Below are 13,890 nucleotides of genomic sequence, written 5' to 3'. Positions count from 1 at the left end.
TAGTACTATTTGGCCTGAAAAAGAGTTTGAAATTCGAGGTCCAAAAAATGGGCCAAATTTGCCATCACTCTTTAATAACATTTTTATATCTAATTTTGTTAAATATCATTTATTAATTTTAATAAAAAAACATAATTGTTATTGATTTTATTTTACTGGTATTTTCCACTTACTGGACTTTTCCGACCAATCCTGCTTTCAAGAAATATTGGAAGCTTTTATTACCTATAATAAGATCGGTAGTAGACAATTTTAAGTTTATATTTTGTATTTGATTTTATATTTTTTTTTCTCTGGAATTTTTAGTTTGGCAATTTTTCTTTTAATTTCTATACACAAATTTTGTAATATTTTTTATTTATAATAGGTATTAAAATTTTATATTATTAAGATTTTTTAAATTAATGTATTTTAATTACATTATTTTTAAATATATTGCAGTTATTCGTAACGCAAATTCCAATTTCTAATTAATTAGTTTAACACTATGATATTTTAATATATTCTTGATTTCAAGTTGTATCATATATATATGACGAAACCCGCAATAGTTAGTAACAATTCTAAAAACTGCTTTTTTACTGGCTTATTGATAAATGTGTTTCTTTTGTACTATAATCGATATCGTTTTAGACATTGAAAAATTATGTTTAAGTTATATATATATATATATATATATATATATATATATATATGTGTGTGTATATATATATAAGATGATTTAGAAATATTTTTATAAACTTTGGAGATAAGTTCTCTAAACCTAAATAAGAAAAAAAATATTATAACAATGTCAAGAAACGTTTGATTTATGAGTTATACTCATAAGATTATATTTGATGATAAAAACACAGTTGTCACATATTACTTCAAACTAACATACATTTATAATTGATACATGATCAATGTAACAAATCTTTATAATTTAATTTTTTATCTGTTCACAATTTTTTCACAATAAATGGTTAGAAGATCCTCTTACTTGCTTCAATACATGTATGGACTATTGCATTCCTTCAGACTCCACGAAGCGTTTTGCAGACATCTACTATACGTAGGTGTCTCTTAAATATAAATCAATAATAATCAATAAATATCCATAATCAAATAATATCCATATATGTATTATATAATAATAAATTGTCAATATTTTTTGATTGTAATTCATAAATCATGCATTTCTGGAGATATGCACATAACATCTTCTTCTTATTAGGTGTTCAAACACCTTATCATCTCCAAAGTTTGTACAAGTATTTTTAAATCATTTTATAGAGAATGTATATAGAATAATATGTAACATGTTTTCCAAAAATATTTTGATATAGTCTAGTGTAGTGGCTAAGGTGTATAAAATGGAATTTTACAAAAATATACAATAATAATTAATAATTTCGATAATGGTTCTAATATAATTACATAAAAAAGCAAAATAAAAGTCACAATGTTTTGAAAATTCAATTTTTACGGCTCAAAATATTGTACATAGAATATTTCTTTATAATTTTCAAAAAAATTAAAAAGAAGATTTATACTTTATGTTTATAGTAGCATTTAAATATTCCAAATAGTTATACAAAATGCCAAAACTTAATTAATGTTTATACAACGGACGAAGTGTTCAGTAATTTTTCAGTAAACTGTTAAATATGAACGATACTGTTTCTCTTACCATAGATGCATAGAAGCCGCATCTTACAAATACTCATTTTTTCCATCATATTTTCACAAGAGAATCAGTATGACCTTCTATTTCCGTCGGCATAACTCGATTATAATGTAAGGAAGGCGATTTGTAAATAAGAAAAAAAAACATAAGCCACATACCGTTAAATTATTCATTATTATGTATAAAAAATAATAAATTTTATTAATAATTAATATTTTATATTATTTTAATATTTGATCATTGCGTATTGTTTGAAGGTTATCGTAATAAAGTTTTTTAACAAAGAAAAAATTTAATCTCTCTTATACAATTTTGAAAATATTTCGACATAACTACAAAAATATGCAATAAAAATGATAATTTTTATTTTAAAAAATCGAAGTTTTACCGAATATTATTACCTGTTACTTTCTCTTTGTTATTTATGTTTTAACGGGTTTTTTATTTTCTAAGTTACGTCAAGTCGACTCTACTTTAATTTTGCAGTAATGTCCAATATTTATCTAAACAGATTAAGAAATTAATAAAAATCTCAGAGAAATAAATCGGTTTTTAAAAAAGATATATAAAGATTAAGAAACTCAATTTTATAGCACATGTGTAAAAATTAAAAAAAATTTTGTAGCTTTATATATTACATACCTTAAAATAATTTTATATGTATAACTCAGAATTTATATTCAGCAAATTATTTATTTTTTTTTTACAAAAAGGAAAATAAATTTAATGTATTCTGGTCATATTTTCAAATGCATCTACTTTTTATTGAAACAGAGAACTCTTAAAAAACAAAGAATATTTTATTCTTCATAATACATTGTCTTTAGTGTACTTTAATTCTTACGATTTCTAAGCGTATCATAATATCTTAATAAAAATGTTTAAAAAATGTCTATACATAATTTTAATATTTTTACTACAAATTTCATATTTTAGTAAAATTAACTCTCTTGGAAGCTCTATTCGAGACTAACTGATTCAAGAACAGCGGCATAATCCTTTGAATAAATTCTTGCCAGCCATTCATTTGGTACATAATGAGTGCCTTCGAATCTACAAAAGTATCGTCCTATCTCAAAATTATCGATCCATTTTGGTGGACAGCGTGAAATAAAACCTAAAACAAAATAAAAGATATATATTTTATATTATACGGATGAAAAATATTATAGAAGATATCTGATTTATAAGAATTCTATGAATATTCGTACGTTGTGGCAAATAACATATTTTAGCTTTTTCGGTGAGAATTAAATAATGTGGTTCATTATAGAGATTTGATCCTTTTTTATGTTTACAGATGTGTACATCATTGTTTTTGTCCCAATGTGGGACTATAGTGCACAATGACTCTTTCATGAACATAGATTTACATTTAAAATGCCAACCAATTATCACGCCAACGTGATTATTATATCTTTCAGTCGGAGAATGTTGGTGTCTATTAAAATAATATTTCGCTGAATGTTTTACAATCATACCAATTGCATATTTGACTTCGTGAGTTCTTACTTTTGGCTGCTTTTCTTTTAACATATCAAATCTGAGCTGTACATGTGTAAAAAATGTAATAGCAGAATTTAATCGATATGTTTATAAGCGGTTTTTAAAACCAAACTATTTAATTTAAATTAGAAATAATTTTAATAATATTATAAATAATTATAATTATAGTTAATAAAATTTTTTATGTATTAAATAGTATGCAATGTGTAATAAGTTACCGTCATTGGCTTTATGGTAATGTCACGTTCACCACTAAATAATCTTTTTAGAATAGATATCTCCCACTCATAACTTGTAATATTTATTTTTAATAACTTATCTATAAATATAGTTCTGAATATCCACTCTATTATCTAAAAAACAGACATGTTAACATAATTTTGATTATAAATAAGAAAATAAAAAAAATTTATTATTTTTATTTCTTGCTTATAAAATATATTGATTCATGAAATTAACATATCATTCAGATTAAGATTTAAACTTGATTGTTATTTTTATCAACTAAAGCTCAAATTAATAAAAATACTGAAATTAGTAAAATTTGCCAACCGATGGAAAACAAATAGGATAATGATGTATATCATCCCGTCTCCCTCTGATAATGTTTAAAGGGTAATTTTGAGATGAATCCTCGTCAATATAAAAATATTCAACATTATGCATATCTACTGTATCACTGAAAATAATAAAAAAATATATATTTATGCATACACATGTATGTACATAATTATACTTATGTATGTGTGTGTACATGTATATACACATACATATATACATTTTGTATGTATATATATATATACATATACTTATGTATATATCATGTACACATACATATATCATACATAATGAATATTTATCGTAATCAATAGCAACGATTTCTATAGCACTGGCAATAAATTGATTAAAAATATTGCAAATGAATTTGTTTTGTCAACTGAGAAACCGATTTTTTAAAATTTATCAAAGATTTGACAGTAAAGGTTTTTTTTCAGTAAAAAATAAAAAAAAAGTTACCCAAATACTTTACAATTTTACAATTTAAAAAAAATAAGTTATTTGTCATTCTACGGATAAAATTACTTTATTATTTTGTATGTATTTAGAGTTCGATTTACGTAAAGTTATCTAAATTAATAAATAATTAAATTAAAAATATTTATAAATAAAATATTATTCAAACAATATAATTTTATTAAAATATTTGTGCTAATACTAATCTTTTTGCAAAATAACAAAAAGAATCGGACTGATGATCACATCTTATATAAACGCAATATAACATCAAAAACCTAAAATTATAATTATAATTATAATTATAATAACCTAAAAGTATAATTCTTCTAATACATACATATATATGTATGTACATTTGTATAAAATTTTTAAGCTCGTTTAAATGAATACATTTTATATTTAAAATCTATTGAGATAAAAGTGTTCATGTAATTCACGTAATAATATGAATAAAAATTCTGTTATTCTATTAATTATTTTTATAGTTTATTTAAATACATAAAAGTGTTTATGTGTAAAAAATATAATTTTAAAAGTTGATTTTTATAAAAGAAATATTATGATATGGTTTCATTAAATAATTTCAAGATATCTCCGATCTTTTATTCAAAGAAAGAATTTTTGAATATTTTTTAGCGTCTATGCATATTGATTATTTCTGTTTTGTATATATGTATGTATATATGTATGTATAAATGTGTATACGTATGTATGCATACATATTTTAATGTTTACTTAATTTAATGTATATTAAAAAGATTCTAAAACTAAAATTATATAGATACTTACTATTTTGGTTTCCATGTAATTACAACATCCTCCCATAACCACCCTTTTCTCCGCAGAACGCAACGTATGCCGAGTCTTCTGGCTACGTTGTCGTATATAACAGGTGAGAATAGATACTTTTTAACGAATTCTGAAATCTATATCATAGATTAGAAAATTTATATTAAACATTTATAAAATATATAAAATATTATTATATTTGCGCATAACCAACTTTAATTATAATTTAACTTAATTTAAATAAATAACTTACAAAATCTATATATTTGTCTTCTATATCAAATTTCAATAACTTATGGTCTTTTAAATCAAGAAATACAAATTCCTCAAGTACATTCATAATTTGTCTTGCTTCTGTTTCATTCCAGTAATTATCATCGATTTTGTTGTCTCTCCAAATGAAAAATTGATCATCAGGTGTCGAGAAAATTGAATGAGCTGGATATATATTTTTAAGGCGGGATAGTACTTCTTTTGCAATTTCATCTAACCATGTCTTTATGGCCGAGTAAGACACATGTGGTTGAAAATATTGTATTGCAATGGTAAATAGCCGTTCAAAAAGCTGTTTTTCTTTTGGCATATTCATGTATTTATCTGTCTTGTACATTACTCGATGTTGCTTTAGACGTCGAAAAAATATACCAAGGTCATATATACTTGTTAAATTGCAACTTGATTCCCTAAAAAATATTTAAATATTAATTGTATTAACTTTAATTTATAATAAAAATTATATTTGTTTAATTTATAGAATTTTACCATAATTGTTTTGCAGAAATAATTCTATTTAGCTCGTCTACAACAAAATAATAAAGCATAGAATTTTTAGCTATAGTACACAGATAATGTTCAAGTGAGAAATTCAGTTGAGATCTCAATATTTTTATTGCACTATCCGATAAGTTATTCTCGAACATCACAGTTATCATATGCTGTAGTTGTTTTATTTTAATTATATATTCTAGAGATAATTTTATTTCTTCTTTAAAATCTATTTTAAAGTCATTAAAAATTTTCTCCTGTTTCTCTTTGTTATACTTTTTTTTCGCAGTAGGACACCTATAATTAAAATAGAAAGAAGTTCTTAAAAATATATCAAATAATGATACAATATAAGCAATAAATTTCAGGCATATAAACATATCTAACATACATATAAATATTAAATTAAATACTTTTTAATATTTTAAATAAATAATAAATTAAAAGTATTATAAATAATATCAATTTTGTTATTTAATAGAGAAATTATAATAATGTTTTTAATTAAATAGTAAAATTATAACAATAGTAATGAATAGTAACACACACATTTGCACACACAATGCGTTATCGAGATGTTTTTACTGCGTTCATCTTGCATTATTAGAGTAAACTCGGGTAAGATGGCCATAGTTTTTTAAATTGCAAAAAACGTACTTTTATGTTTGTCATTTTTTAATAGTGTTTGACATATTCACTGAAGCTTAAATTATATAATATTATCGAAATTAAAAGAAAAATATTTAATAGAAATTTTATGTTATCAAAATAGTACAACATAAGCATTGGCCATCTTACCCAACTTTTAGGGAGAAGATGATCATAGCGACGGAAAGATTACCATAATATTTATAAAAAAATAGTAAAAATAAAAATAAAAATTATAGGTCATATAACAATTTACATATCTTTATAATATTTCTAACGTCAATTACGATAGCTTAACTGTAATTTATTCGACGTTATAACAGTTTTTAGTGGATAAATAAAAAAGGTAGCAGGTAGTCAAAACTGAAAATATGATATAAGATTCACAATATTGTTATTTCAAACAGTGTATGCATATAAACTACTGTAAATATCGATTATCTTTGACAATGACTAAAAAAGCGTACTATGTAGTGATTATTGAAAAAATTATAACCTGTGGCCATCTTTTTTGTATGGCCATCATACCCTAGTTTATCATAAGTTTGTCTTTAAATGATAATTGAATGAAAAATCGCGTAAAAAATAAATGTGTTGGAATTTTGATTCTACACATGTGTGCTATGCAAATGAGATTAAAGCCTGAAAAAATATTTTAAAATAAAGAAAATATTTAAATTTTACAATCTTTAAATACATAAAATTGATTGCATGTAATGCTTTATAAAATTGTAAAAACTATAAAATTTTAACAAAAAGTTTTAAGAAATGATATGGTTTTAATATAATTTTTCCAGGATATATCATTTATGAATGTTTTAAAAAAAGTATTTTGCATAAGATGGTTCATTTTAAATGATGTATTGATATTTCTCTAAAATAATAGCTTTCGTCAAAAAATGTTTTGTGCAAAAGTTTTGTGACTTCGAGGTGATAAGATGAAATAATGCCATTGATTTGACCTTAGATGTGTGTTGCAAGGTGAGGTGAAGATCAAGCGTAATTAACATAAACTATGATATATCTCGTAAAATATTTATTTTTTGATTATTACTTTGCCTTAATATTTTTTCATGCACAGAATAATGAAATGAATCAATTGGTGTAATGAAAATACATAGTTGTCTTAAAGATAAATGGTTATTGCAAATTTATATTTTTTTCCTTAACACAACTATGTGTTTTTTTTACACTAATTGGTCATTCTCATTATTTTGTACATAAAAATAGTGAGGTAAGAAAATCGCAAAATGAAATTTATAGGATATTTCATAGTTTATGCAAAATTAAGTATAATTATATCAAATTAAAGTATAAAATATCTAGTAAATTATTAAATTTTTGGTCCTCATATCCTCATAACTTTCTACGCAGATATTGCGAGAAATTGATTTATATATAAAATTAGTAATTTACAAAAACAAAGTTCCTCCTCCATATAATTTTGATACGTGCTTAAGATCAAATTAATGGCACCATCTCATGTCTTCTTTTTTAAGTCACAACACTTTTGCATAAAAATCGTTTTTCGGTGGAAGCTTATTTGTTTTTGAGAAATATTAATGCGTTATTTAAAATTAGTCACCTAATTGCGTATAATTTTGAAATAAATAAAGAATTATTGAATATTGAATAAAATGTAATTATTGAATATTTGCATAAATGTTTTTGAGTATTATTATACAAATAAAAATTTATATATACATTTTTATTATTATTTTTTAACATAAATATACATAAAAATGGTAACAGCATTTTGATTTGTACTTTTTCATGTTTTACACCATAAAATAAAAGAAATATCTTTTTAATTACATAAAATCGCATTTATCGTAAATCATTTATAAATAAAAACTTTCTAATACACTAGTTAAAAAGGTTTTTTTATTTAACCTGTATTTTTAATAATTTTAATTATATTTAATAGGTTAATTTATATAAAAATATGACATATGTTTAAGGATGTAATAATCAAAAAGAGTAACTCTTATGCGCTATAATTTATTAATAAAACAAGAAAGTAAAATTATAAATTACAATAATAATTCGTCACATGCTATGAGCAATAACAAGCTATCCTTATTATGTGATGCATAGCAAGGAATTGATCGATTTATTATAACTCATCGAACCTTTAAACATTACGATAGGGATTTCAGATTTATTAGAATTTAAGAATTTTGATTTTTTATAATTATATTAAAGTGTAATACTATGAGCAAGTTCAATGTGTAGTGAAGCAGTAGGCATAACTTATGATAAGATAACAACATAATAACATTACGATTTGGCTTTTAGTAAAACTATTTTGTTGAATGATAAAAATTGGATATGTAAAAAATTAATACAAAAATGTTAATTTAAAAAATTTATAAATAAAAAATTACCTCTGATAATATTTCTTTTCCCAAAACTTATTGTTCAGTTGTATATGGTGGTATTTTCTACACGTGGTCTGGAAATTGACGACATCCTCGATGCTGACTCTCTTATCTTTCAGAATCATAGTTATCACTTCTTCGGGCAAGCATGTTATCTTCTTAGTCATCGTGGAAAAAATACGGCAATGCTCACAATAGCTTCCAATTGATGTTAATTTACTAGTTTCATATTATCAATGATATTTTTATTTATATAAATGAATGTAAGAGCACAACATTTCTTGTATTGTAGCTGCTCGTACTTCTACTAGCGATTGATCTGAACGGTTCGTCTTCTTTTACGTTTCTGACGCAGTTGGACACATCTACTCACTGGTATCTGTTGTTATGCGTTTTCATTTTTCTGTATGTTGTGTGTGTGTGTGTGTGTGTGTGTGTGTGTATGAATATTGTCTTTTATATGGTTCAGGTTGTAAATGCATTCTTCTTCGACACAAAGGTTTCAAACTATTATTTGACTGACCAATCAGGATAGACAGTCAGCATTTTTCTGTTTTAGGTAGGAGCTTTCTATGCGATTGCTTTTTACTACTATTGAAATTCATGATTTATTATTTTTGAGACTTATGACTTACAATTTAACCCATTTCCTAAAACAGAGACTTATAAAAATATTTGTTTTTACAAATAAAACTTAATATCAGTTCAGAAAAAACTGTTTATTTCGAAGGAGCTATTAATATTAAATTTTTATCTCTTAAGATAAAGATACTTTCTTGTTTATGAGTTCTTCCTTTTTGAACACAGATAACACATCTGGCTTTTTTTGTTGAGAGAGGGGTTTTTAGCGGGAAACGTACGGGGTTAGCGGGGTTTATTATTCCCGCGCTCCGTTGCATTCAGTTCCGCATAATCCCGGTGCGCTGCAGGATATCCATAAAGGATTTTCCCTCTTCTCCATTAGTGGAAAAAAGAAAGTAAAGATACTTGTCAATATTTTTAACTTACGAAATATGTGCATGTTAAGTTTAGCATTTTATTTTTTATTAAATTATTGCATATGTTATTAGTTTAATTATACAATGTTATTAGTTCTAAATATATATTAAGAAATTATAATTAAAATCTAGACATTATATCTTGAACGTTTTACTTATTTTGAGTGTTGAGTATCACTGAACACTACGAGTATATTAGAAAGTAAAAAAAATGTATACAGGTATAGAAGTATAAAAATATAAAAAATAAAAAAAAAATTTCGAGATAACTATTTTGACAAACACAGAGAATATGCATTCTAAAATTGTGATAACTAGAAGTTTAAAAATAAGGACTTTTGATATATTTATGTGAGTACAAATGTGTGTACCTATATATGTAAGAGTATGTATAAGTAAAGTCGATGTAAACAAATATTATAATAAGCGCAAATAAATGTCAAAAACCAGGTAAAGAATGAAATAAAATATATAAAGAATATAATATTAATATATAAAATAGAATATATACTAATGCAGTCGGACCTCTTATCCTACGACCCTCTTATGCTACGAAACCTCTTATTCTACGACAAAAAATTCTCTCATGCTACGACCGCGAAAGGGGAATTATACCCCTAGTCCCAAATTTTTGTCGTAGAATCAGAGGTTTAAGGGGAAGATTCCGGACCGAAAATGTTGTAGGATAAGAGGTCCGACTGTAATATAAAGAATATAATATAAATTTAAATCAGATAAATATAAGAACAATCTTTCTAGCAAAGAGACATTAACTGAAACGAGAGAATTATTATATAAATTATTACACTAGAGATTTTAGAGATTTGCTCAAACAGCGAAAGCTAAAAAAACATATAGTTTTTCATTTCAATTTCAATTTTTATTATAATTTTCAATAAAAACATTAATTATTTATAATTATTTAAAAATATATTGAGAATCACGGTATCAAAAGAACTTGTGCTAAGTATATTTTATGTATTAAAAATGTATCTATTTTACTTTTTTTTCTATAATTTATTTCATATTAATATAATTATTTTATTAAATAAACTTTAATGCTATTATAAAAAAAAAATGTTGTTAATTTTTTGTTAAATATATGTTTAAAATATATATTATTAAATACTTACACAATATTTTGTCAGTTCGACGAGACACGAGTAGATGTGCTGTCGATCCAACGATAATGATACGAATGTAATGACATACATATATGGATTAATTAAATTTATATATTAAATAAAGTAATAAAAAAGTATTTTTTATGTTTATTATACAATGACGATGTAATATGTTTATTTCGATATTTTTATAATAATTTTGATTAAAATTTTTATTATTTACTACAATTACGACATAAAACTTTACTGTAATAATACTGCATTACTATATTGCTGTATTATTGTAATAAGTGTAGTATTATTCTAATAAGACCGTTATTCTTTTATTTTTATAACCGCGTGATTACTTATAGTAGTTTAAAATTATATTTTTTAGTGCATTATACATAGATTTGTATCCAAAATGATAATATGAAAATAAATAAATGTATTTATTATTGACTATTTTTTGTTGGTTTAAAATTCAAATTAAAATTACCGTTAATGTAAGAGGGAGAATAAATAAGATAGAAATAAAAAGCTACAAGCATTAGAAACATGATTGCAAAATAATAATAAGTCAATATAAATTTAAAAAATCAAACATGTCGACACCGAGTTATGCTGCTGCATTAGATATTTATATTACATTTTTGCAACAAAATGTTTATACGTTATCGATTAGCTATTAGATAGAGAATTCTCAGAATTTTGATAGAAACTCTAACAATTTTCTATTTGATAGCGCAATCACCGCATTCAACAATGTTGACAAATATTTAGTAAAATAGTGAAAATACTTTTATACTGTATCCATAATTTTGATATATTATTAGACACTCTTTCCTGCGCATGTGTATAATAAATGTGGTATCAATAAAGTAGTTAATAAATAGGTGCATTCCACCAAGAAGATACCAAGAAGTCACCGAGTTATACAATTGAATATATTAGTGTATTAGTGTTTGATGAAACAATATAATTTTCGTTCCTAGTTTGCACTGATATAAATTTTTTTCTCAATATTAAATAAACTTAAATAAACATTTTAATTTTTAACGCACAAGCGTAAAGATATTAAAATAATATAGACTTAGAGAAAAAAAAGAATCTAATAATAACAATTAAAAAACATATTTTTAATGTTTCTACAGATAGGATAAATTAATTTTTTAAACTCAAAATTATGTATACACATATAATTATGTACTAAGAAAATTATGCATTAGTTAAAATCGGATACTTATTTATAATTTTCCAAAAATCAGTTTAATATCTGAATCTTTTGTACGAGAATTAGAAAAAATAAACTGATAGATAGTTATTACAATGTTACAAAAAAAGTTTGCTTGAAAGTTCTTTTGCTTATTGCTATCATGCCGCTATTTATTTCGTTTTTAAGTTTTTTTTTACTTAAGTTTTAATCATCAGAAACTATATGAATTTTGCATATATATATATAAACACGGATAATAAGACTGTAACATCTATTTCTTTTGTTTAATTTTTATTCCATTTAATTTGTGATTCTCAGTAGATTAGATATAATCGATTTTGATTTATTCGGATAATTTTTATTCGAATTAAATAACTAAATTTAAATAATTTGTAAAAAACTTATTTATATAACAATTAATTTATAAATTATGATTCTTTAGTTATGTTTTATGGCTCTTGGTATTTTTTTTATTTTATTAATTTTGTGAGAAAACTTTTTCAAATAAAGAAAAAAAACGAGATATTTTTATCGTTCCTTAAAAACTTTTTTGACAGAAAAGAAACGTTTCCTATATACGTGACTGTAATTGTCATTAGGTCGCGCATGCGCAAGAAAGGAAGCGTGCCTATAGACCTGTAGCTCGCCTGTCGTCCGTCAAACAACATTGCTCTTCTTGCACATGTTTGCCCGGCACATTATTTTGAAAAGATTTAATAGTAATTACGATGAATATAATATTATATGTGTATTGAAATAGATATTTTAAGCTATATTAATTTTTTGATTTAGTTGTGATAACAAAAATATATTATAAATACCATACGATGTGTAGATATAAATAGAAATAGCTCATTTGTTAGGTTATGTTATATAAATATGTCTATTTTTTATATGTTTATTATTATATTTATTTTTTGCAGGTGTGATAAATATACAACGGTTTGTTACAATGTCCGATTTATTGGACAAAGTGCTAGATGTTGATATTGACGGTCATGGAAGATTTAAATATATCTTAATCAACGTGCAAGATGATGTTAATAAAGCTAGTAAGCAAATCGTTAGAGGATATGCAAGAGCTCAGTGGCATGGTAAGTTTGATATGCACAATTATATCTTGTATATTAATTATATTAATATATCAAAATAGTAATATATATATATACCAAAATAATTTGACATTATTATGAAATATAAGAGGCTATATAATTTAATGAACTTAATTGGCGATTAATCTACCAAATAATATATGCACTTTATTAATATTATTTTGATAATATAGATAAAATTATAAGAAAGATTTGGAATTATTTATATATATAGCTAGAAATTTTGTTGAAGACAATTCTATCGATTGGATTAATGCCAATTAAGTTAATCAGAGTTTGTTAAAATAGCTTTAACATATATTGACAATATAACATTTTTATAAATGAAAATAAGTTGCATTTATAAAATTGTTATTATTTTATGTTAGAATAAAAGGATAATTACTTACCAAACTCATTACCTAAATTTTAAGATATAGATTTTTGTTGCTGATAATTTACTATGTGTTTACATACTTTTGAGAGAAAATAAGGATGATTTCTAAGTAAGTATAAAAAATTGAAAGAGCTATTCCTTGGCTTATTTTATGAACAAAATGAACATATTTTGTGTAAATGACATAAATTTGATATGCATATATATGATTTTAAGAACTATTTTTCAATACTGATGAAATATTTTTAGATCCATCAAGGGCACTATTCATTTTCGAGTTAACAACTAAATCAAAGAATCATAAGAAGCA

General features: G+C 23.7%; 2 protein-coding genes across 4 annotated transcripts in view; one reads left to right on the top strand and one right to left on the bottom strand.

Annotated features, from left to right (window-relative positions):
* Positions 1-2,450: 2,450 nt before the first annotated feature.
* On the bottom strand, positions 2,451-9,159 carry LOC140666769 (uncharacterized). Of its 3 annotated transcripts, XM_072894293.1 has the most exons (8): positions 8,782-9,159; positions 5,744-6,043; positions 5,235-5,664; positions 4,982-5,118; positions 3,728-3,854; positions 3,394-3,528; positions 2,881-3,217; positions 2,451-2,786 (listed from the first exon to the last, which is right to left on the bottom strand). In XM_072894293.1, the coding sequence occupies exons 1-8, from the start codon at positions 8,940-8,942 to the stop codon at positions 2,629-2,631; spliced, it is 1,785 nt and encodes a 594-aa protein (XP_072750394.1). In that variant the 5' UTR covers positions 8,943-9,159; the 3' UTR covers positions 2,451-2,628. The 3 variants fall into 3 exon arrangements, with proteins under 3 accessions (XP_072750394.1, XP_072750402.1, XP_072750413.1); XM_072894301.1 differs by lacking the exon at positions 2,881-3,217 and having other exon boundaries at positions 2,671-2,786; XM_072894312.1 differs by lacking the exon at positions 2,451-2,786 and having other exon boundaries at positions 3,007-3,110.
* A 3,544-nt stretch (positions 9,160-12,703) lies between these two features.
* The window catches only part of LOC140666241 (sex-regulated protein janus-A), an 82,461-nt gene continuing 81,274 nt past the window's right edge, over positions 12,704-13,890 (top strand). The window contains exons 1-2 of the mRNA XM_072893201.1: positions 12,704-12,811; positions 13,016-13,186. Coding sequence (XP_072749302.1) covers positions 12,775-12,811; positions 13,016-13,186 — 208 coding nt within the window. The 5' untranslated portion in view covers positions 12,704-12,774. The remainder of the gene's footprint in view (positions 12,812-13,015; positions 13,187-13,890) is intronic.

The sequence above is a fragment of the Anoplolepis gracilipes genome, chromosome 1 (genome assembly GCF_047496725.1).
Source record: "Anoplolepis gracilipes chromosome 1, ASM4749672v1, whole genome shotgun sequence".
Taxonomy (NCBI): domain Eukaryota; kingdom Metazoa; phylum Arthropoda; class Insecta; order Hymenoptera; family Formicidae; genus Anoplolepis; species Anoplolepis gracilipes.
This window is presented reverse-complemented; position numbering and strand designations above follow the sequence as displayed.